The 23,496-nt window shown below is 45.7% G+C and overlaps 1 protein-coding gene across 1 annotated transcript in view; it reads left to right on the forward strand.

The window, feature by feature from the left end:
* The window catches only part of dchs2 (dachsous cadherin-related 2), an 88,227-nt gene extending 65,699 nt beyond the window's left edge, over nucleotides 1–22,528 (forward strand). Inside the window, exons 15-20 of the mRNA XM_061913127.1 lie at nucleotides 173–384; nucleotides 2,563–2,714; nucleotides 4,081–4,211; nucleotides 4,277–4,566; nucleotides 6,497–6,638; nucleotides 16,087–22,528. Coding sequence (XP_061769111.1) covers nucleotides 173–384; nucleotides 2,563–2,714; nucleotides 4,081–4,211; nucleotides 4,277–4,566; nucleotides 6,497–6,638; nucleotides 16,087–18,641 — 3,482 coding nt within the window. The 3' untranslated portion in view covers nucleotides 18,642–22,528. The remainder of the gene's footprint in view (nucleotides 1–172; nucleotides 385–2,562; nucleotides 2,715–4,080; nucleotides 4,212–4,276; nucleotides 4,567–6,496; nucleotides 6,639–16,086) is intronic.
* Nucleotides 22,529–23,496: the final 968 nt, after the last annotated feature.

Consider the following 23,496-nt stretch of genomic DNA (forward strand, 5'->3'; position numbering starts at 1 on the left):
TATCTGCCTCGTCTCGCGGCGTGTACGGTACACACAATTGTTTCCATGAGAGGGATTGCCAGCCCCGCTTGGTCGCGCTCCAACAGCGAGATGCTCATGTTGTTTTTATTTATTGAACTTCCCCGAAACGGTTTCGCAGATTGTTCCAAGGGTCATTTTCTCGATGTGTTAGGTGAGATGCGAGTGCGGAAGGACAACGCTCTGGACTTTGAGGCGGGCCCCGGCGTGGCGCTGGTGGTCCTGGCGGACAACGGGCTGCAGACGGCTCACTGCAAGGTGGTCTTGGGTCTACAGGACGCCAATGACAACGCCCCGCTCTTTGAACACGGCGCTTACAGGACCGCTGTGTGGGAGGGGCAAGTGCGCAACACCTACATCATGCAGGTAGGTTAGCATGTTAGCGTTACTAACGTTGAGTAGAATTTTCTGTCAGGCTTTCCCTGACAGTTTGTTTGTGTTTTAGTTTTTTCCTCTGCATTTGTCTTTGTTTCCTTTGTGTGTGTAGTGTTTCCTGTCAGCGCTCTTATTTTGTTGGTTTCCTGTCTTTCTCCCTGAGTGCTGTGTTCCCCATCAGCTGCGGCTGATTGGCACCTGGCCACACCTGGGGTCAATCAGCCCGCTCCTATTAAGACCTGTCTTCCCATCCAGTCACTGCTGGATTATTGTCGCTCTTGTGTCGTGTCGATGTCATCATTACAGCTATTTGTCCTTGTCGTCATAGCGGTAAGCTGTTCCTGTTAGCTATTTGTAGTTTGTTTTCTCTTAGCTCTTTTGTTTCGTGTTTTCTTGTTAGCCATTAGCTGTTTCCAGTGTTTCTGTTTCCTGCTAGATACCTGTTAGCTTCCACGCTAGGCCTTTTGTTTGTTATCCGCCCACGTGCGCGCTTTTTGTCTGTACCCTTTGTTTGGTTTTGTTCTAGTATTTAATATTAAATGATGTTTTCTCACTCCATGCCTGCCTCCATCTCTTCATCTTGGGGTTCGTCACAAACAATCTCTGACATTTTCAAAGAGGAACTGCACTTTTTTGGACATTAGTTTATAATTCACAATCCTTTATAAACAAATTGTGTCTATAAAAGCCTGAAAGGGAAATTTGTTTCTACCGTTCAGGCTTTTATTGACAAACTTTGTTTATAAAGTTATTACCAGTATACCAAATATGCATCTTCACTGTATTCACAATCCAAACACATCCATCCATCTTCTTCCGCTTATCCGAGGTTGGGTCACGGGGGCAACAGCCTAAGCAGGGAAGCCCAGACTCTCCTCTCCCCAGCCACTTCGTCCAGTTCTTCCCTGGGAATCCCGAGGCGTACCCAGGCCAGCCAGGAGACATAGTCTTCCCAACGTGTCTTGGGTCTTCCCCGTGGCCTCGTACAGGTCAGACGTGCCCTAAACACCTCCCGAGGGAGGCGTTCGGGTGGCATCCTGACTAGATGCCCGAACCACCTCATCTGGCTCCTCTCGATGTGGAGAAGCAGCGGCTTTACTTTGAGCTCCTTCCGGATGGAAGAGCTTCCCACCCTATCTCTAAAGGAGAGACCCGCAACCCCGCGTGGGAAACTCATTTCGAACGCTTGCACTCGTGATCTCGACCTTTCGGTCAAAACCCAAAGCTCATGACCATAGGTGAGGATGGGAACGTAGATCGACCGGTAAATTGAGAGCTTTGCCTTCCGGCTCAGCTCCTTCACCACAACGGATCGATACAGCCTACGCATTGCTGAAGACGTCGCACCGATCCGCCTGTCGATCTCATGATCCACTCTTCCCTCACTCGTGAACAAGACTCCTAGGTACTTGAACTCTTCCACTTGGGGCAGAGTCTCCTCTCCAACCAGGAGAAGGCACTTCACCCTTTTCCGGGGGAGAACCACGGACTCGGACTTGGAGGTGCTGATTCTCATCCCAGTCGCTTCACACTCGGCTGCGAACCGATTCAATGAGAGCTGAAGATCCTGTCCGGATGAAGCCATGATGAAGCCACATCATCTGCAAAAAGAGACCTAATCCTACGGCCACCAAACCAGATCCCCACAACGCCCTGACTGCGTCTAGAAATTCTGTCCATAAAAGTTATGAACAGAATCGGTGACAAAGGACAGCCTTGGCAAAGTCCAACCCATTGTGGAAACGTGTCCGACTTACTGCCGGCGATGCAGACCAAGCTCTGACACTGATCATACAGGGAGCAGACCGCCACATTCAGACAGTCCGATACCCCATACTCTCTGAGCACTCCCCACAGGACTTCCCGAGGGACACGGTCAAATGCCTTCTCCAAGTCCACAAAGCACATGTAGACTGGTTGGGCAAACTCCCATGCACCCTCAAGAACCCTGCCGAGAGTATAGAGCTGGTCCACAGATCCACGACCAGGACGAAAACCACATTGTTCCTCTTGATTCTGAGGTTCGACTATCCGTCGTAGCCTCCTCTCCAGTACACCTGAATAAACCTTACCGGGAACAAACATTCTTGTTTAAAAAGTGTTTAAGTTCCATTGCCTCACGTTGCAATGCCACGACTAAAATTAACTTCTTCTCTTATCTCCGTGCAGGTGTTTGCTTCCGACGCCGACAGCGGGTTGAACGGACAGGTGGACTTCTCAATCAGGTCTGGGAACCATAACAGCGCTTTCATCCTGGACTCCGTTCGTGGGATACTGGCTACCAACGCGCCACTGGACCGCGAGATCACGCCTTCGTACGAGTACGTTCACTGAAACTCTGCACTTGTTCGACATATCAGACAGGACGCAAATGCTAGCAACACTAGCATAGCTACTTGTGCTAACGTGCTAACATTATACTCACATTTTAAAGGCCTACTGAAATGAGATTTTCTTACTTAAACGGGGATAGCAGGTCCATTCTATGTGTCATACTTGATCATTTCGCGATATTGCCATATTTTTGCTGAAAGGATTTAGTAGAGAACATCGACGATAAAGTTCGCAACTTTTGGTCGCTAATATAAAAGCCTCGCCTGTACCGGAAGTAGCAGACGATGTGCGTGTGACGTCACGGGTTGTAGGGCTCCTCACATCCTCACATTGTTTACAATCATAGCCACCAGCAGCTACAGCGATTCGGACCGAGAAAGCGACGATTTCCCCATTAATTTGAGCGAGGATGAAAGATTTGTGGATGAGGATAGTGAGAGTGAAGGACAAGAAAAAAAAATAAGGCGAGGGCAGTGGGAGCGATTCAGATGATATTAGAAACATTTACTAGGATAATTCTGGAAAATCCCTTATCTGCTTATTGTGTTACTAGTGTTTTAGTGAGATTATACGGTACCTAAAAGTCGGAGGGGTGTGGCCACGGGTGTGGTGACCGCCAGTGTCCCCGGTGGGAGGAGGTAAGAGAGTCCGCAGCTGCAGGAGGACGCAAGCTCCGCTCATGTCTACGGTAAGAGACGACTTATTACCACAAATTTTTCACCGAAACCTGCCGGTTGACATGTAGTCGGGATCCATGTTCGCTTGACTGCTCTGTTCCATAGTAAAGCTTCACCTTCGGGTATGTAAACAAGGAAACACTGGCTGTGTTTGTGTGGCTAAAGGCAGCGGCAATACACCGCTTCCCACCTCCATCTTTCTTCTTTGACGTCTCCATTATTAATTGAACAAATTGCAAAAGATTCAGCAACACAGATGTCCAGAATACTGTGTAAATATGCGATTAAAGCAGACGACTTTTAGTTGTGAACGGTGCTGGAAGAACATGTCCGCTACAACCAGTGACGTCACGCGCACGCGTCATCATTCTGCGACGTTTTCAACAGGATACTTCGCGGGAAATTTAAAATTGCAATTTAGTAAACTAAACCGGCCGTATTGGCATGTGTTGCAATGTTAATATTTCATCATTGATAAATAAACTATCAGACTGTGTGGTCGGTAGTAGTGGGTTTCAGTAGGCCTTTAACAGCAACATCTTGCTATGTTAGTATATCTGCTAAAGGAAAACATTGATCAAACTTAAGGGTTGGTAGCCCACCAGGCGTCATTTAAAGATGTGTAGCGAAGCCTGTTTTTTTTCCAATAGTAATACTGATTGTCCTCACATTGCAGGCTAGTCATTCAGGCCACAGACAGAGGGAATCCTCCACTCAGCAGTAGCGCCACCATCAGGGTCCAAGTGGCGGACATCAATGATAACAGCCCTACTATCCCCCCAATAGAAGCTGTTCTCATACCCGAGAGTAAGATGGGAGCAAGAAACTAAAGCGCCTCATGTTATGGATCCTCACACCTTGCCGTGCTTTAGATCTTCCCCCAGGGCACGTGGTCGCCCAGGTGACGGCCAACGACGTGGACCTGAATCCCGCCATCACCTTCAGCTTCTCCCGCAACGCCAGCAACCACGGCCCCTTCGCTATGGACCGATACACCGGCTTCGTCACGCTGACTCGGGCCCTGGACCTGGAGGAGGAGGACAAGGAGTACGACCTGACCGTCTGGGTGTCGGACTCCCTCCACCAGAGCTCCGCAGAGGTCAGGGTTCAAGTGCTGGACGTCAACGACAACGCGCCTATCTTCACCCAGGTGTCATACCAGGTAAAATACTGCATTTCACTAGTCTACAGGCATGAACATGTTTTAGTTAACTTATTAGGAATCTGAACAGACAAAAAATGGAAGAACTACGTCAAACACAAATAATGCACCGGAAACAATGAAATCAACTTTTTTGTAACTCTTAGCTTGAATAATTATTGGATTTTTGTTTTTGTTTTTTGACATTGACTGGCATACCAGTGTCAAAATAAGCTAACCCGTAATGACTGATTGGCATAGTAATGCCGGGTTTGTCCCTCCGTGGATGCGTCGACAAGAACACAGCAATAGTAAGTTTAAATGATTTATTAAACTTAACAGAAGCAGGCTACGGACACAAATACTGGAGCTAACAGACAAAATAAACCAAGGCCGCTAGCATAAAAGCTAGGAATAGAAAACATAAAAACTAAGACTGGCACAAAGGCACACAAAAAAGGAAAAACAATTCATCAGTGTGAGAGCTGGAATAAAACAAAGGTTTAGCGTGAAAAGCTAGCGAGAATATACTTACATGAAGTCAGTCAATACTGTTGCTAGAAGGCAAATTTATGGACCCAGACTGAACAAAGAAAAGAGGAAAGCTTATATAAGGAGAAATCAAAGAGAACCAGGTGTGTGTAGAAAACGAGGAGCAGGTGAAATCAATGTGTAACCATGGTAACGGACTAAACAGGAAGTAAGTGGGTCAAAAGAGAATGAAACAAAGATGGAAAAATAAACATGTGAAGATCTGAGTCACGGATCGCAACATAACCAACCATACAAATAGTAAAACGTGCTTCAAGCCATATAGTAAAAGCAAAGAAGTACCGTATTTTCCGGATTATAAATCGCACCGGCTGAAAATGCATAATAAAGAAGGAAAAAATCATATATACGTCGCACTTTTGGGGGAAATTTATTTGATAAAATCCAACATCAAGAATAGACATTTGAAAGGCAATTTAAAATAAAGAATAGTGAACAACAGGCTGAATAAGTATACGTCATACGAGGCATAAATAACCAACTGAGAAGGTGTCTGGTATGTTAACGTAACATATTATGGTAAGAGTTATTCAAATAACTATAACATATAGAACATGCTATACGTTTACCAAACAATCTGTCACTCCTAATCGATAAATCCCATGAAATCTTCTTCCTCGATGTCGCTTCCAAACAACTCTGCCAACTCCAAAGGTATGCTTGGTGTTTTCTGCTGCATATTTCACTACGTCCAGCTTGTAATCTGCAGTACATGATTTCCTTTTTCGGTGCCTTTTTTGTTCAGCCCTTCTCAGTTTTTATAAGTCAACGCCAACGTTTAAACGATCAATTTAAATAGCTACGGCAGTAGCATATAGCAGTTAGAATTCCATGACCCACAATGCACTTCTGCCATGACCCTCCCCTGCCGAATTCTTATTGGTTGACGTGTGTGTGACGATTGCTGACATTTTCTTCGTCTCTTCTGCAAATGAGATAAATAATAATAAATAATATTTTACGGTAATATGTCAATAATTTCACACAAGTCGCTCCGGAGTATATGTCGCACACCTGGGGAAAACTATGAAAAAAACTGCGACTTATAATCCGAAAAATACGGTAATAAAAAAAATGAAAATGGCAAAAGCTAGCATCTAAAGCTGGGACTTAATATAATTAAAATAATTATGTTTAAAGTTATTGACGCAAAGTCTTTAATAATGTGCCGTTTTGTTTATTCAGTTAATTGTTTGGTTCACAGCAAAGTTGAGTTTTTAAATGACCCCGAATTAAAAAAAAAAAACTTAATTTGCCCGACGTTCCAGATTGCCAAGCACCGAATAAAATAACTTGCCGAAGCTAACTAACTTGAGTCAAATCATCATCACACTTTGACGCTTTAAAAATGTTACCGAATGACAAAAAGTCACTCAATATCGTTCCCTCTTTGTTTAAGGTGGAGTTGTCCGAACTTGTTCCAGAGGGCACGTTTGTCGTGAACGTGTCCGCCACCGACAGGGACTGCGGATTCAACGGCAAAGTTGCCTACAGGCTGCTCTCGTCTTCTTTACAAGGCTTCTACATCCACGCAGACACCGGTAAGAACAACGCCTTTGAGGGCCCTGTGCCTGTGTCTCTTCCCAAAATGTGACACAAATTTAGAAAGTTAAGATTGTGTAAAACGGGGGTGTCAAACCAATATTAGAGGGGGGGCCACTTGGAATAAAATCTACTCCCAAGTGGGCTGGACTGGTAAAATCATGGCGCAATAACTTAAAAATAAAGACAACTTCAGATTGTTTTCTTAGTTAAATATAGAACAAGCACATTCTGAAAATCATAATGTTTTTGGGTTAATAGTATTCTACCTTTATTTGTTGTTATTTTAACTTTCCGAATAACGTGATAATGTTCATCAGTCAACTCATTGGTGTTAATTTTCAATCTATCCATCCATCCATCATCTTCCGCTTATCCGAGGTCGGGTCGCGGGGGCAACAGCCTAAGCAGGGAAACCCAGACTTCCCTCTCCCCAGCCACTTCGTCTAGCTCTTCCCGGGGGATCCCGAGGCGTTCCCAGGCCAGCCGGGAGACATAGTCTTCCCAACGTGTCCTGGGTCTTCCCCGTGGCCTCCTACCGGTTGGACGTGCCCTAAACACCTCCCTAGGGAGGCGTTCGGGTGGCATCCTGACCAGATGCCCGAACCACCTCATCTGGCTCCTCTCGATGTGGAGGAGCAGCGGCTTTACTTTGAGTTCCTTCCGGATGGCAGAGCTTCTCACCCTATCTCTAAGGGAGAGCCCCGCCACACGGCGGAGGAAACTCATTTCGGCCTCTTGTACCCGTGATCTTATCCTTTCGGTCATGACCCAAAGCTCATGACCATAGGTGAGGATGGGAACGTAGATCGACCGGTAAATTGAGAGCTTTGCCTTCCGGCTCAGCTCCTTCTTCACCACAACGGATCGGTACAACGCCGCATTACTGAAGACGCCGCACCGATCCGCCTGTCGATCTCACGATCCACTCTTCCCTCACTCATGAACAAGACTCCTAGGTACTTGAACTCCTCCACTTGGGGCAGGGTCTCCTCCCCAACCCGGAGATGGCATTCCACCCTTTTCCGGGCGAGAACCATGGACTCGGACTTGGAGGTGCTGATTCTCATTCCGGTCGCTTCACACCCGGCTGCGAACCGATCCAGCGAGAGCTGAAGATCCCGGTCAGATGAAGCCATCAGGACCACATCGTCTGCAAAAAGCAGAGACCTAATCCTGCGGTTACCAATCTATCAAGATAAAAAAATAATCTCAAAATCAAATTACAGGATGTTATTTATGTAGTTTGATCATTTTGCTTGACTGGTGCACTAACATGATGTGGTTTATTTTATTTATTACATATGTAGCCTGGGCAATTATTTTGACTCGGGGGGCCACATTTAGTAAAAAAAAAAAATCGTCTGGGGGCCGGAATATCTATTTTTAGGATCACTAATACAAAACCTCACAATAATGTCTGATTGAATGCTAAAAACGTTATGACAGACCGCCTTAATAAAACGTAATGGATTTCTACATTTTTCTATGAACGATAAAACACTGAATATTGACGAAATATGAATGTCACACCCGCTTTCGGTCGACATATTTTACAATCAAGTGAAACGCAACAAAAAAGTGAAATATGAACGCGAAGGGTACAAAATAAACCCAGCTACAATCTGATATATCTGATATTTGCTGAATTCCCCCCCAGGGATCAATAAAGTGGGGCGGCATGGTGTAGTGGGTAGAGCGGCCGTGCCAGAAACCTGAGGGTTGCAGGTTCGCTTCCCACCTATTTACATCCAAATCGCTGCCGTTGTGTCCTTGGGCAGGACACTTCATACTTGCCCCCGGTGCCGCTCACACTGGTGAATGAATGATGAATGAATGATTGGTGGTGGTCGGAGGGGCCGTAGGCGCAAACTGGCAGCCACGCTTCCGTCAGTCTACCCCAGGGCAGCTGTGGCTACAGATGTAGCTTACCACCACCAGGTGTGAATGAATGATGGGTTCCCACTTCTCTGTGAGCGCTTTGAGTATATAACAATAGAAAAGCGCGATATAAATCTAATCCATTATTATTATTATTATTATTATTATAAAGTACTTTCTATTCTATTCTATAGATCACTAGGCTTTAAAACTTTGTTGTGAAAATCTCCTTCCGCGTCCGTGGAAACGCTTCCCACCCACACTGCTTGGTACCTCGTCTGAGCTGCTGTGACGTAGATGACCATAGTAACTACCGTATTTTCCGCACTATAAGGCGCACCTTAAAACCTCAAATTTTCTCAAAAGCTGACACTGCGCCCTATAATCCGGGGCGCCTTATACATGGACCAATATTGAGCCACAATAAGCGGTAGAAATGGATGGATGGATGGATGGATGGAGGTCTCACAACTACGGTAAGCAGCCGCCAACTTCATTTTCCCCCGTAGAAAAAGAAGTGCGCTTCTTCTTCTATGCTTCTTCTTGTTCTACAGCCGCCGGCCTTATTTTCCCCCGTAGAAGAAGAAGCGTGCAGTGCATGCTGGGATATATGACGGCAGGAGGCGTGCCGTTTCTGTGCGTAAAGACCCCAAAATGGCTCCTATTAAGAGACACGCTTACGACGCAGTTTAAACTCAAGGCGATCAATCACACAGTAGAAGACGGGAATAGAGCAGCAGCGAGAGAATTTAACATTAGCATCAGCGACACTGACTTCTTTAATGACGACTTTGACGAGACGGAGCCGGGCATGTTGGATGCCGTATTCGCCAAACTGTTTGATTCGAACACTGAAGAAAAATTTGAGGGATTTGTGGATGAGGAATAACTTAATAAAGTGAGCTTTACATGTTTATTTTGTGTGTTGTGTTGTGTGACGTTATCGTTTGAGCAATGTTGAGTTATTGGAATATTATTGCTTTGCACTATTTCGAGTGTTACTATATTGTGATTGCACTAACGTTTGATTTACCGTAACAGTATCGAGACTGTTTTTTACGTGTTTATTGAATCGGAGGAAATAATAAAACAGCTGTTTATTCGTTTTGGGAGTGAACAGAGTTGTCAGAACGCTGGTTTGTACTCTAATAAGGAAGTTTGACTGACTTATCTGATGGTTTTGTTGACATTCCCTTTAGGGCAGCTCCATCTAAAGCAGGGGTCGGGAACATTTTTGGCTGAGAGAGCCATGAAAGCCAAATATTTAAAAATGTATTTCCGTGAGAGCCATATCATATTTTTTTAATAATGATCACAACAAAATGCCTGCATTTTTAAGTAAGACCAACATTTTTAGAGTATAATAAGTCTGTTATTATTTTTAATAAAATTGTTATTCTGAAGCTAACCAATAATGAATAAATTATTTTTACCATTAGTGTGACTTCTTGAACAGGTGCGGTAGAAAATGAATAGATGGATTAAAATGCATGAGAATGCTTTATATTTTGAACGTTATGTTTAACGCTGTGGCCCTGCGATGAGGTGGCGACTTGTCCAGGGTGTACTCCGCCTTCCGCCCGATTGTAGCTGAGATAGGCACCAGCGCCCCCCGCCACCCCAAAGGGAATAAGCGGTAGAAAATGGATGGATGGGTGGATGTTTAACACTGTGATTACCAGCGGAATTATTCATTGCTTATCGTGTTAAGTAATGTCAGCTAAGATTTATCTGAGAGCCAGATGCAGTCATCAAAAGAGCCACAACTGGCTCGAGACCCATAGGTTCCCTACCCCTGATCTAAACGATGCATAATGTAACCCCAGCCTCTAGTGCAGGGGTGGGCATTACGTCGATCGCGATCGACTGGTCGATCTCGGAGGGTGTGTCAGTCGATCTCAAGCCAGGCATTAAAAAATATACATAAAAATGAGCAATCATCAATCATACCAAGACTTCACTTTCGTCAGTTGTTTGACATTCTCGGCACCCGAGGATCTTGTGAGATGACGCTGGCTGCTGCGAGCTCATATTTAAGAAAAAAATCCCTAACAGGGCGGACGCAGAGAAACATATTTTATTTCTAGAGACTCCGTACCTACTGTCAAAACTCTAAAGACCGACTGCACAGTTCCTGTCTTCATCATAAAAGACCTGTTTCATCCTGCCTGTGCTAACAAAATAAGAGTCTCAGAAAGCTAGCGTGCACAAGCTAGCAAGCTACGGAGTTTGATGCCAATGTATTTCTCCCCCACCCTCAGCGACCGCTTTCTCACTTGCTTGCCCACCCGCACACTCACTGACGTCACTCACCTGCTGCCAGACATTAAAGGGCCACACACATATGCTACTCTCATAACAAAGTGTTTAAAAACGAGTATGCAAGTTGGACAAATGAGATGCCAAATCCAACCACTTTCATGTGGTATTGGACAGAAAGGAGGACTTTTTTTTCCCTCCATTTGAAAATGCGGACGTTATCAGCACCACTGTCTAATTCCAATCAATGCAAGTCATCAGAATCAAATACAGCAACTTATATTCTTGTCTTCATGAAAGAAAGGAATCTATGTGTGTTAAACATGCTTGTATTATCATTAAACACCATTAAGTTGTTAACAAAAATGTCTCTTTCATAAATAAATAAATATAAATTATAAATAGGAATGACCTCGACTTGGTCAACTGAAAAGTAGCTCACCTGCAGAAAAAGTGTGAGCGCCCCTGCTCTAGTGTATAGCATCTATGCTATGCGCCTTATAATGCGGTGCGCCTTATATATGAACAAAGTTTTAAAATAGGCCTGTCACGTTTGGAACTCATCGTGATGCGCGTTGAGTCACCCCAAGATGCAAATGGATCAGGACAGGCAGGAATTTCAGGTAGGAGTTTGGTTTAATATACAAAAACAAAAGAACACTGGTGCAAAAACGGCAAAAGAAAGCGCGTGCCTTCGCACCGGAAGCTAACGCTAACTTGGCAGGGAGTCCAGAAGTCCAACAGTAACGTGCCGAGCGCACGCGAAGCTAAGACGAAGCTTAGCACAAGCATAGACGAAAAAAACCAACGTGAGAGTTGCATAGAGCAAACAACGAACCAAGAACGAACTGAGGTCGAAGGCAGGCTTAAATACTAAAGTAAACAATTACCAACAGGCGTGCGTAAGGAAACAAGTAACAGGTGAACAAATCAAGTAACCATGGTGACAACAACAACCAAGGAAGTGCACACACAAACTCAGCACCGGAAGAGTCCAAAACAATCAAAAAACCGAAAAGGACTCAAAAACCAGACTAAGGATGTGATCCGGGAAGCGGATGACAACAAGGCCATAATCCAGTGCGCCTTATAGTGCGGAAAATACGGTAATTAGATTACCATAGAGGGCTTCACGGTGGCAGAGGGGTTAGTGCGTCTGCCTCACAATACGAAGGTCCTGCAGTCCTGGGTTCAAATCCAGGCTCGGGATCTTTCTGTGTGGAGTTTGCATGTTCTCCCCGTGAATGCGTGGGTTCCCTCCGGGTACTCCGGCTTCCTCCCACTTCCAAAGACATGCACCTGGGGATAAGTTGATTGGCAACACTAAATTGGCCCTAGTGTTTGAATGTGCGTGTGAATGTTGTCTGTCTATCTGTGTTGGCCCTGCGATGAGGTGGCGACTTGTCCAGGGTGTACCCCGCCTTCCGCCCGATTGTAGCTGAGATAGGCGCCAGCGCCCCCCGCGACCCCGAAAGGGAATAAGCGGTAGAAAATGGATGGATTACCATAGTAACTGGTATATCATCCATAAGCGCAGATTCCAACCATTGAAATACTTTGTATAGTTCAAGACTTACGGTCATTAGAAAACATGACTGCACATCATAATGCCAGCTACATTTTCCATCTTAAAGGGGAACATTATCACCGGACCTATGTAAGCGTCAATATATACCTTGATGTTGCAGAAAAAAGACCATATGTTTTTTCAACTGATTTCCGAACTCTAAAAGAGTGATTTTAACGATTTAAACGCCTTTCAATTGTTCGCTGTCGAAGCGATGACCTTTCACCCGTGACGTCACAATGGGAAGCAATCCGCCATTTTCTCAAACACATTACACACACAAGTCAAATCAGCTCTGTTATTTTCCATTTTTTCGACTGTTTTCCATACCTCGGTGTGTTGTCGGAGGGTGTAAAGATACCATCAGGGACGGATTCAAGTTGACTTACGTGGAGTGTGCATCGTTAGCATGCTAATCGATGCTAACATGCGATTTAGGCTAGCTGTATGTACATATTGCATCGTTATGCCTCATTTGTAGCTATGTTTGCATCCAGCCTTTCCCTCCACCCACATTTAATGCCAAACAAACACATACCAATCCACGGATTCAAGTTGCACCAGTGTCAAAAGATGCGAAAGTCCCTCGTTTGTTCTGCACATTTTACCGGCGATAGCGATGCTACGACAGAGATGTGTGGATATCCTGCGACAGTCAAGGCAGATGCCTTTCCAACGATAAAGTCAACGAAATCACAAAGTTGAGTTTTGTTGATGTTATTGACTTATGTGCTGATCAGACATATTTGGTCACGACATGACTGCCAGCTAATCAATGCTAACATGCTATTTAAGCTAGCTGTATGCACATTTGTAGCTATATTTGCATCCAGCCTTTCCCTTCACCCACATTTAATGCCAAACGAACACTTACCAATCGACAAATTTAAGTTGCTTTAGTGGTCAAAAGATGCAATCGTTGGTTAGAAGGTGATCGCCGAATAGCTTCAGTTTCTTCTTCAATTTCATTTTCGCTATCTGCCGCCACACTCCAACCATCCGTTTCAATACATGCGTAATCTGTTGAATCGCTTAAGCCGCTGAAATCCGAGTTTAAATCCGAGCTAATGTCGCTATATCTTGCTGTTCTATCCGCCATGTTTGTTTGTATTGGTGTCACTATGTGACGTCACTGGAAATTGGACGGGTGGATTTACAGATAGCGAAAATCAGGCACTTGAAAGCCTTTTTTCAGGATATTCCATGATGAGTAAAATTTTGAAAAGAACTTCGAAAAATAAAATAAGCCACTGGGAACTGATTTTTTGTGGTTTTAACCCTTCTGAAATTGTGATAATGTTCCCCTTTAAATGCTATTTGCATGTGGCCCCTGGGCCTTAATTTGCCCAGGTCTGATCTACATAGATACAAAAAATTGCTATTGCGTCATCTAGTGGACACATTTAGAACCGCAGTTTCTTTCATTCAAAAATTTCTGGTTCATTTTTATACTTAGTAAACTCATTCCGCGGGGCGGATAAAACCTGTTCGCGGGCCTGATCCGTCCCTTGGGCCGTACGTTTGACACTCCTGGTCTAAAAGGACCTTAGTCTGACCTCTTGATCCACTGCTTGCTTAAAGAAGTCCTTATATTGTCACTATAGCGCTAGTGTTCTACCGTCTGCAAAGCCCAACGTTCAATATCACAAAAAGACATTCAATATGGCACTTCCTGTCGAGTAGTAACGTGGGCCTCTCAGTTGAAAAACAATAAATATCTCCAGTGGAAAATCTGTCGAGCATTAATCAAGCCAACATGCCGACAATCTGGAGTGGCAGTGAAGCGGAATCATAATAAATTGTTAGGACAAATAAGTTAGTGCCGCGCACGTTACATTTATTACCCGCCGTGTGCACATGGCAGGCATTATGAAGCAGACAGGAAATAACAACAAGAGAAATGATGTGTTAATAAGTCATATATTACGGCACAGCATCACACTTCATTTAATGTTTTTACTGAAAGCAGAAGTGCACTAGAAAGGTCTTTTCTTTGGCCGTGTGAGAACACCGCTCTGCTCACTATGGATGCTGTTGATGTAATGAAATATACCGCATAATAGAATGAATCGAGTCAATTTGATCTCTATTGGATTTGAGCACTTTGGACGTTTTAGTTAGTCATCCATAGTTATTACAAGTTTATTCTTTAATAAATCGTTTCCAACGCAGTGGCGTCAAACTCCTTTTTTATTGAGGGCTGCCTTCAGAAGGCTGCTTGTAAGAGTGAATATAAAGTTAAAAGTACTCATGATTGTCACACACACACTAGATGTGGCGAAATTATTCTCTGCATTTGACCCATCACCCTTGATCCTCCCCTGGGAGGTGAGGGGAGCAGTGAGCAGCAGCGGGAGCCGCGCCCGGCAATCATTTTTGGTGATTGAACCCCCAATTTCAACCCCTTGATGCCGAGTGTCAAGCAGGGAGGTAATGGGTCCCATTTTTATAGTCTTTGGTATGACTCGGCCAGGGTTTGAACTCATGACCTACCGATCTCAGGGCGGACACTCTAACCACTAGGCCACCGAGCAGATCAGTCATACTGGAAATACGTAAATATTGTACAGCGATGTACTGTCTATAATTCAAAATCTGTATATAAGACATGAGCACGGTTTTATTTTTTTATGCATTCTGAGTTGTAGATAAATAAATACATAAAAAGTCCGCTAACAATGTAGACAATGAGGGCTCTCTATTTTGCTCACAAAACCCTCTAAGTAACCATCCAAAACCCGCCAACAATTCTCTTAATACATATCGTGACCTGAATATCAACCAAATATTAGCGATGTTGTTATTATAAGCGCTAGCGCAAACAAACTATTTGTTAGCGCCACAACGATACAGATAGCTAAGTAGCCCTCTGCTGCCTCTGCTGCCTCTACTGTGAGCCGGTAGTGATGTTCTGCTGCTCCCGAATCATTGCAACTCGGCTAGTCAAATTTATGCCGCTTATCTGTATAATAGAAGGATTTAGCTTTGAATCTAGAAGCTGTTCGTCTGAGACATTCAATTCATACCCGAAGATGTATTCAAACAGTGCATCTGGAAAGTATTCACAGCGCTTCACTTTGATTGGCAATTGCTTAATATCTTATGGCGATTACACATTTTTATTTAACGTATTTTCCGGACCATAGGGTAGCCAATGAATGGTCTATTTTTGATCTTTTTCCATATATTTAGGCACAGCGGATTATAGGGCACATTAAAGGAGTCATATTATTATTATTTTTTTCTAAATGTAAAACACTTCCTTGTGGTCTACAAACATGTAATGGTACTTCTTTGGTCAAAATGTTGCATAGATGATGTTTTACAGATCATCTTTCTGACAGTCCCTAACGGATACGCCGTTTTGTGGACGGTCTTATGTTTTCGGGCTCACCTTTGGCAGCGTCTTCCCCCTGTCATCTTTGTTGTAGCGGTGTAGCGTGCAAGGACGGGAGCGAAAGAAGTGTCAAATGATGGAGCTAACTGTTTTAATGACATTCAGACTTTACTTCAATAACTTTTTGAGTTATGTTGCTAACTGACAAAGAAACAGCTGCTGAAGTAATAATCGTCTATTTAATACAAATATACATTTATTAGATTTTGCCACAAGAACTCTATATAGTGATCAAACAGTTTGATTGATTAATTGTTAAGCAATCTGCTCATTTGGTGGAATTGATTTGTTGATATAGCCATCTCTTCAGTTGAGTTTAAAAAATAGTTTTGTTATCTTTCAGGATCTCTTTTTACCAATAAGGCCATCAAGTCCATCACCAACGGCAACGCGGTCCAACTTCTCGTTGAGGCCCGAGACGGAGGAGACCCAGTCCGCGCCTCGGTTACCTCCGTAGACGTGCTGTGGGTGGACGTCAACGACCACGCCCCTCTGTTCCATCAGGACGTCTACATCGTCAGCGTCTCTGAGGACACGCCCACTGGTGCCACACTTCTGACACTCTTCGCCTCAGACCAAGACTGGAGCCCTGAGAATACGTATTTGGACTACGCCATCTTGAAGGGAAACGGGAAGAAGCAATTTTGTCTTGAAGTCAAAACGATGCGAGTGGAGAATCAGATGAAAAATGTTGGCAAGCTGGTTCTCTGTGACCCGTTAGACCGCGAGACCACAGAGAGCTACGTTCTGACCGTGAGCGTGTTCGACCGTGGAACGCCGGCGCTTAACAGCTCTGCCGTTGTCAAGGTGACCGTCACCGACTGCAACGACAACGCCCCGACCTTTTCCAGCACGACGTACCACGCGCGAGTCAGTGAAAACAGCCTTGTGGGGACCATCCTCGTCCAGGTCAGCGCTCACGACCCTGATCTGGGCATCAACGGTTCGCTGCATTATGAAATTGTCTCAGGAGACAGCAGAGGACGCCTTAAGCTGGACCCTCAGTCTGGCCTTTTGGTGGTCAACAGCTCACTAAACTATGAGGAGGACGCAAAGTACGCCCTCACCGTCCGAGCTTCTGACGGCGGGGAAACATCCGTAGCTCGCAAAGTGGCTTTCACCGTAGTTCTTATCACGGTGCTGGACGAAAACGACAACACTCCCTACTTCTTGTTCTCCACTTTTAACTGCTCAGTGCTGGAGAACCTCCCAGCATCTACACATGCATGTTCAGTCCACGCTATCGACAATGATTTGGGCGTCTACGGCCAACTTACTTACTCCATCCTTTCCTCCTGCTTCATGAACTTCAGGGACAGTGACCCGGATAGGAAGGAAGCTTTCGCAATCGATCCCATCACAGGCGACATTCACACCAAGCAGACTTTTGATTATGAACAGGAACGCGGGTACTGCTTTGTGGTGGAAGCCAGGGACAAAGGCGACAGGGCTGATACAGTCCGGGTGCAGATCTTTATCAAGGGCGTGGATGAGTTCAGTCCTGTCTTCAGCCAGAAGGAGTACCACTTTCTTCTACCAAAAGACGCTAAGTCCAGGCAAACGGTTGGGTTTGTGGTGGCTATGGACAACGATGGCGGAGTGGACGGGGTGGTGGAGTACTCCCTTGTGAACCCAACGCCCTTCTTCTCCATAAACAAAACAAATGGCGCCATCTATGTGTCAGGACCTGTATTCCGCAGGCGGGGCGGCCACGCTCCCGAGGATGAGCTTAAACTACTTGTGTCTGCTGGTAGTCCACGGCTGGGTTCCAGGACTACTTCCTGTATGGTTTTTGTAAACATCTCCAGCTCGACCGAGGTGCTGGTCGGAGTGCCTCTTGATGGACACATGCTGAGTTTGAGCGTCTCGCTGGCCATAGTCCTGCTTGTCCTCGTCATCTTTGTCGGCTTGGTCCTCAGATCCAAAATGAAAGAGGCCGCATTAAAAAATGCAGCTTCCGTCGCCTCAAACATGAACAATGGCTATATTGGACAACTGGACTGCGCCATCTCGTTGCAGGGGATGAAACCCAGCGTGTTAGTGAGCAAGTGCGGCGCTGCAAACCGCGACACCCCATCGAACTCCAGCGGTCGTGGGTCAGCAGAAGGCGAAACAGCCGAAGACCAGGAAATCAAGTGGATTAACGAGTATCCCTGCTGCAAAAGAGAGAACGGGACTTCAGAGAACCCTGACTCGGCCTTGCCTGGGGAAACCATGTCTTGTCACTCGGTCGATGTAGGCCCTGAACACCTTTTATCAGCCACTAACTGTTTCATCAGCACAGAAAGCATCCATCACTTTAAAGATGAGGGGGGAGGTGAGGGACTACTTCCTGTAACAATAAGAGAAAGGGATCTGGAGGTGAAAAAGGGATATGCTCTTCTTTCTGAGGCTCTCGCATCTTCAGATTCCTTGTCCTCGCTCATGCGTCTGGATGAGCGCCTGGAAGGAGGCTACAGTTGGGACTACTTGCTGGACAGGGAGCCGTGCTTCCAGACTTTGGCCTCCGTCTTCGCAGACATCGGGATGCTCCCGGATGAAGATCTCCAAGGCGGCCGCGAGGACTTCGCTACAGACCGTGGCGGTCTTATGCACCCGCCGCCGCTCATTACATCTGTGGCTCAGCCCGGCATCAGGACTGTACCTTCGCGCAGACCAAATCGAGCGCCAAGCCTGAGTAGGCGGCCCTCTTACCCCAGATACGCATACTCCCCATTAGCGAGGAACACTGGACTCACTCCGACGGCAATGACACCCACGTTCTCCCCTTCACTGTCGTCACTCACAATCAGGACTCCCAGCGCCTCGCCGGTTGTTACTGACACCAGAGTCGGGGGTATTCGGCTGGACTCGGGGCCACACACTGCAAGCCTGCTAGAGGCAGAAATACAAGTATAGCCTATGCCAACGCCACCACCAGTTTTGTTGTCTGTGCTGACGTTTCCGTCCCAGGTTACCTCCAGGTCTACCAGACCTGAGGTGTTCCCCAGTCATCTGTGAGACATGGTCCCTTCAGCGTCCTCTACCTTGGGACATATTTTACATGTCCACTATGAATCACCTTGATATGGTGGACACGTTTGACTGCCCGATGAGTGTAGAACAGGGCTATTCCACTACATAATTAAGAGGGCCGCAGTTTCAAGAGCCCAATGTCTCAAGGGCCGTACATCAAAATGTGGATGTTTCGTTAAAAAGTGCCTATGCGGGTTATACTTCTTTGAGACTGTGTTTACTTAATTGCAAAGTAAACAAATCGGCTTTTACACTGCACTGTCAATAAATTAATTATTCAACCCTCGCTACTCGTTTCTAGCGTGGGCAGCTAGTTAACCGTATAGTAAATGGTAAATGGGTTGTACTTGTATAGCGCTTTTCTACCCCTTTTTAAAAGGAGCCCAAAGCGCTTTGACAGTATTTCCACATTCGCCCATTCACACACACATTCACACACTGACGGCGGGAGCTGCCATGCAAGGCGCTCACCAGAACCGATCAGGAGCAAGGGTGAAGTGTCTTGCCCAAGGACACAACGGACGTGACTAGGATGGTAGAAGGTGGGGGTTGAACCAGTAACTCTCAGATTGCTGGCACAGTATGCAGAAAGAGAAGCTCCAGAAATTTTGTTCGAGGATGATGTACCTTCTTTTGAATTATTTTCCTCCCTCAGTTTTATTTTCGTTACACTTCTTCCTTCATTTAGGTTTGTAAGACTGAAAATAAAAACATAAAATAAACATTGCAAAAGTATAACGTCCACTGTGTATTTGACATAAATAAAATAGAAGGTTTAGTGCAATACATTCACTACAAATGTTTACACATATGGAAATCACACAACATTCACACACCAAACATTGCACATATTGTATGTGACTTATCACAATCAAACCTAAGGTGTAGTGTTATCGCCCTCTACTGGTCAAAATTAGCACCACATGTATTAAACGAGCTAGATAGATACATAGATAGATAGATAGTACTTTATTGATTCCTTCAGGAGAGTTCCTTCAGGAAAATTTAAATTCCAGCAGCAGTGAACAGAGTTGAAATCAATTTGAAAAAAAAAAATAAAAAAAAGGTTAATAATGGGGGTTTAAAAGGAAACAAAATAGAGAAATATTACAAAAAGAATAAAAACAATGGGAATAACAATATAACAGTAAAATAAGAATATAACAAGACAAAGTAGGCAGTAGTGACCATGTTATGAAAACGTATTGCAATGTTAATGTTTTGCATCCCCTGTCATCCTAATACCCCCCATCCCCCGTCCCAGAGAGGAGTTGTACAGTCTAATGGCGTGTGGGACAAAGGAGTTCTTGAGTCTATTAGTCCTGCACTTGGGATGAAGCAGTCTAGCACTGAACAGGCTCCTCTGGCTACTGATAACGCTATGCAGAGGGTGACTGGCATCATCCAGGATGCTCACTAGTTTGTCCACAGTCCTCTTCTCTGCCACCGTCACCAGTGAGTCCAGTTTCATTCCCATTGTAAAACCGGCCCGCCTGATCAGTTTCTGAAGTCTGGAGCTGTCCTTAGATGTACTGCCCCCCCAGCACACTACCATGTAGAACAGAACACTGGCAACCACAGACTGGTAGTACATCCACAGGAGTTTTCTACAAATGTTGAAGGAGTGCAGTCTCCTGAGGAAGTACAGCCTGCTCTGTCCTTTCTTGTACTGGTGGTCCGTGTTAACAGTCCAGTCCAGCTTATTGTCCACCCAAACCCCGAGGTACTTGAATGAGTCCACTGTCTGTACCTCAACTCCCTCGATCACAATAGGTTGTGACCGTGGACTCGACCTCCCAAAGTCAATGACCAGCTCCTTGGTCTTTGACGGATTGAGCTGCAAGAGGTTCGTGTGGCACCAGACAACAAAGTCCCTCACCAGGTTCCGAAACTCCTCCTCTCTGCCGTCCCTGATGCACCCGACGATGGCTGTGTCATCCGCGTACTTCTGGATGTGACACAGCTCTGAGTTGTAGCAGAAGTCAGCGGTGTACAGGGTGAAGAGAAGAGGGGCCAGCACCGTTCCCTGCGGTGCTCCGGTGCTGCTGATCACAGTGTCAGACGTGATGTCCTTCAGTCTGACGTACTGTGGCCTGTCGGTGAGGTAGTTCGAAATCCAGGCAACCAGGCAGGGGTCCACTTGCATTTTGTAGAGCTTGTCCTGAAGGAGGCGGGGCTGGATGGTATTAAAGGCACTCGAGAAGTCCAGGAACAGGATCCTCACAGTGCCATTTCCCTTATCCAGGTGTGAGTGGGCTCGATGCAGCAGGTAAAGGATAGCATCCTCCACACCAACGCCTTCCTGGTACGCAAACTAAGCTAAGCCCAGCAGCGTTAATTTCAGACAAATAACAGCCATCCATTTTCTACCGCTTATTCCCTTCGGGGTCGCGGGGGGCGCTGGTGCCTATCTCAGCCACAATCGGGCGGAAGGCGGCACAACCACAAATACATCACAAAGTCAGCAATTTCAATACATCCATCCATCCATCCATTTTCTACCGCTTATTCCTTTTCGGGGTCGCGGGGGGCGCTGGCGCCTATCTCAGCTACAATCGGGCGGAAGGCAGGGTACACCCTGGACAAGTCGCCACCTCATCGTCAATTTAGTGTTGCCAATCAACCTATCCCCAGGTGCATGTCTTTGGAAGTGGGAGGAAGCCGGAGTACCCGGAGGGAACCCACGCATTCACGGGGAGAACATGCAAACTCCACACAGAAAGATCCTGAGCCTGGATTTGAACCCAGGACTGCAGGACCTTCGTATTGTGAGGCAGACGCACTAACCCCTCTGCCACCGTGAAGCCCAATTTCAATACAAAACAAAGTAAATATCTTTAAGCACAATATCCTTTTTTTTCCATTTTCTACCGCTTTTAACACTATCTACTGACAAATGTTGGACCAAGTTTTGTGATGAAACTTACATGCTGGGATTTTTACCATTGTTGCTGCTTGTCTGGATCAATGTGTCCGTCGCTTAAAAGGTCCGCCAGGAAACAATTGTTCGGGGCAGAACATTCATACTTTGTTGTCAAGTCGTTAAAAGTCAGATTTTTGCAATTAATTTAGTTTTATTTGGGTTGAATGGGCAGTCTTCTTCTATTCACCCCACTGTTGCTTATTGTGACACATATGCCTCGCTGTTGCCCCCTGTGGGGTGGCGGCAGTCATCATCATCGGCGGTCACTCAAACGAGTATGACGATCCTCCTGGTATGGGAGTATCCCTTTATGGAGGATGCCTGTGCGTGACTTTGTTTAACGTGGGGCAGGGGTCGGCAACCCGCGGCTCTTTGGCAACTCTGATGCGGCTCAGCTGCACAATCCCCGACCCCCCAGATTGATGCGGGGAGATTCCGTAATTCAATGCCTCTCCCGGACATCACCCGGAGTCAACGTTCTCCAATTTTCACTTGGACTACAATATTAAGGGCGCGACGTGATGATATTACTCTTGACGTCCTCTTGAACGTCATCGAGCCCGCCATTCACGGAATGCTATTTGCGTCCTCACGCCCGCCTTTCACGGAATGCTATTTGCAAACCGGCAAACACATGCATTTCGCTGCTTCTATCGGCACATGTATGAGATTGCAAGGCATACTGGGTGACACAGAGTACACTGACGGTTGTGATATAAACTTTAACACTCCTACTAATATGCGCCACATTGTGAACCCACACAAAAGAAGAATGACGAACACATTTCGGGAGAAAATCCTCACAGTAACACAACATGAACGCAACACAACAAATACCCAGAATCCTTTGCATACATGATACTTCCTAACTATGTTATACACCCCGCGAGCACCAAACCCCCCCACCCCTCCCTGCGTGGTTGAGGTGGGCGGGGTTTGGTGCTCGCGGGGTGTATAACATAGTCAGGAATTGTCATGGATGCAAAGGATTCTGGGTATTTGTGACGTCACAACGTGAAGCGGATCCACCATTTTCTCAATCTCATTACACGCACCAGGTCAAATCAGCTCTGTTATTTTCCGTTTTTTCGACTGTTTTCCCGTACCTTGGAGACATCATGCCTCGTCGGTGTGTTGTCGGAAGGTGTAACAACACCAACAGAGACGGATTCAAGTTGCACCAGTGGCCAAAAGATGCGAAAGTCCCTCGTTTGTTCCGCACACTTTACCAACGACACCTATGCTACGACAGAGATGGCAAGAATGTATGGATATCCTGCGACACTCAAAGCAGATGCATTTCCAACGTGCATGAATGCACAAAGGAGAGTTTTGTTGACATTATTGACTTATGTGGAGTTTGCTAATCAGACATATTTGGTCACGGCATGACTGCAAGCTAATCGATGCTAACATGCTATTTAGGCTAGCTGTATGTACATATTGCATCATTATGCCTCAGTTGTAGCTATATTTGCATCCAACCTTTCCCTCCACCCACATTTAATGCCAAACAAACACATACCAATCGTTGGTTGGAAGGCGATCGCCGAATTTGTCCTCGCTTCCTCCCGTGCCGCTGTCTGTCGTGTCGTTTTCGTCAGTTTCGCTTGTGTACGGTTCAAAGCGATAATGGCTCAATAGCTTCAGTTTCTTCTTCAATTTCATTTTCGCTACCTGCCTCCATACTCCAACCATCCGTTTCAATACATGCGTAATCTGTTGAATCGCTACTATGCTATACCTTTCTGTGCTATCCACCATGCTTGTTTCTGGTGGCTTCACGCAGTGACGTCACAGGACAATAGACGGGTG

This window comes from Nerophis ophidion, linkage group LG01 (genome assembly GCF_033978795.1).
Source record: "Nerophis ophidion isolate RoL-2023_Sa linkage group LG01, RoL_Noph_v1.0, whole genome shotgun sequence".
Taxonomy (NCBI): Eukaryota; Metazoa; Chordata; class Actinopteri; order Syngnathiformes; family Syngnathidae; genus Nerophis; species Nerophis ophidion.